The 2,171-nt window shown below is 47.2% G+C and overlaps 1 protein-coding gene across 1 annotated transcript; it reads left to right on the forward strand.

Moving 5' to 3' along the window:
- Positions 1-520: 520 nt before the first annotated feature.
- Positions 521-1,810, forward strand: LOC5570627 (pollen-specific leucine-rich repeat extensin-like protein 2). Its single transcript, XM_001659180.1, has one exon. It carries the CDS (start codon positions 521-523, stop codon positions 1,808-1,810), a length of 1,290 nt encoding a protein of 429 aa, XP_001659230.1.
- The last annotated feature ends 361 nt before the right edge of the window (positions 1,811-2,171 follow it).

The following is a 2,171-nucleotide window of genomic DNA, read 5'->3' on the forward strand; positions in this document are numbered from 1 at the left end:
GGAAAAACAGTATCGAATTCCCACGGATTTGGACAATTCTTCACGTTGTTGATGCCTCAAAATTTCAACTGGCCCACCCGGTGGAAATGTTGCTTCGTTTTGCAAATTATTGCGACGAGCGGTTCACTGCGCTGCGCTTCGATTTTTTTCAATGTAGGTTCTATGTTTGTAGCACTTTAAGCTTAAGCTAAAACCAGCACAACGGGTCCCATTCGGGGAATCGATGACCAGCCGAGGAGTTTGCTTTGAGACGCGCGCTCGTAAGGGCGGACAAACGGACAGAGATCTGGGTTAGAACTGTGCCACAAAATCCAAGGTCCCGTGGATCTTTGCGGAAATCTTGGGTGTGAAAAATCAGTTGACCTGGTTAGGATCTAGATCTTGTGTGGGAGTTCTGGGGAATTGAATGCTGATTGTGAATGGACTGTACACGGTTGGAATTGAATGAACTGCTTAAAAGCGATTACATTGGCTGAAGATTGATCAGTTTCGTGTGAACGAGTGACAAGTTGAAGAAACCATGAAGACTCTTTTGTTGGTGGTAGGCGTTTTCCTAGTGATTTGTGAAGGGTATATTCCCGAATATCGAAAATCGAAGAGTAAACGCAACCGTTATGTGGAAGAAGACTCTTATGAGGAAGACTATGGAGATTTAAGTTTAGAGGAAACGGAAGAAGAACAAGCACCACGAATTGAACGCAAGATGAGAGCTAGTGTCAGCGAACCATCTTATGGATACTCAAAATCATATAGGAGAAGGGACGAACGTGATTATGTAGGGAAGATGCGGAAGCCAAACTATTCGGATAAGAAAAGCCGATCCAAGTATCAGGTTTATGAAAAGAGTCCTCATAGAACGTTGAAAAAGGATATTGTGGCGAGGCAGCATAGCACTGCAGCAGTAGTACGAGGTCGTAAGAAGGATCATCGATCTGCTCCTGTATACGAATCAATGCGTCCTTATCCTTCACCTCCAGCACTATACTCTTCTCCACCACCAGCGGCCCCATATCATAAGCATGCCCCTGTCAAAACGCAGTGCAGTCACCAATTGTTAATTTCATGTACACCTACGGTAACCAAAGTTCCATGTAAGGCGCACACTGGAGCTCACCATCCAACTCAAGCTGCTCATGTTCCCGAATCAGCATATCACGAGCAACCGGCGTATCATACACCTCCACCGGTATACACGCCACCCGTCTACAAACCACCTGTATATACACCACCGACCTACAGCCCTCCAGTCCACAATCCACCAGTTCATAGTCCACCAGTGCACCCTCCTCCCGCAGCTCAATACCTTCCACAACCGAAGCCTCTGTACCACCACCACACGGTACAGCCACAACCGGAGCCAGTTCATCAACCCCAATACCACAATCCAGGTCAGCACCCATACTATCAACAGCCGAAACCGACGCCGCACTTCCCAGCTCCCCCAGCCTACCATCAGCCCTACCAACCAACATACAAATCTATGGAACCTACGCCGTCTTTCGCGGCTCCCGTAAGTGAAGACAACCTAGAGCCTTCCCATCATCCGGTGATCTCGGCGTTTCCTACACCAACAACCACCACCACTACCACTCAGCATACTCCCATCGAACCGATCGATCGGGACCAGAAGCTCCAGGAAGCCGAAAACAACTCTGACGGTCCAGCGAATACTGATGAGGAGGTCAAAGTCCAAGCAGAAGCCCCTGCGGAAGAGTCCGTGGCCGGCAGCAGGGCAGCCGCCGAAACAACCACTAGCAGTCCGTTGACAACAACAACAACGACGACGTCAACAACTCCTTTACCAGTATAGTCGTGGCGAGTGAGGACTGTGCGCAACGCTAGCTTATTTCCATTACCTCCTTCATCTGCCCCATGTTCCACCCCCGAGCGCAAGTGCACTTCTCTACACTTGCGGTTTAATTTATTGTCATATTTGAGGTAAATAAATAAAGCGAATTGTGCTGCGAAAACATACGAAATGTGGTCGATATTTTTTGTGCTGACATGCATTTCTGATTCGATGGGCTTCTAGCCCAGCGATAAATTTCTTTGAATGTTTAATCTTAGCTTAATTGTGGAAAAACCAATATTCGCTGTAAATGCTATGCATGTGCATTGACACAGACCCAACTAATGTTATATTTAGGTTTCATACAGATTTGTATCAAAAT

The sequence above is a fragment of the Aedes aegypti genome, chromosome 2 (genome assembly GCF_002204515.2).
Source record: "Aedes aegypti strain LVP_AGWG chromosome 2, AaegL5.0 Primary Assembly, whole genome shotgun sequence".
NCBI classification, from domain to species: Eukaryota; Metazoa; Arthropoda; class Insecta; order Diptera; family Culicidae; genus Aedes; species Aedes aegypti.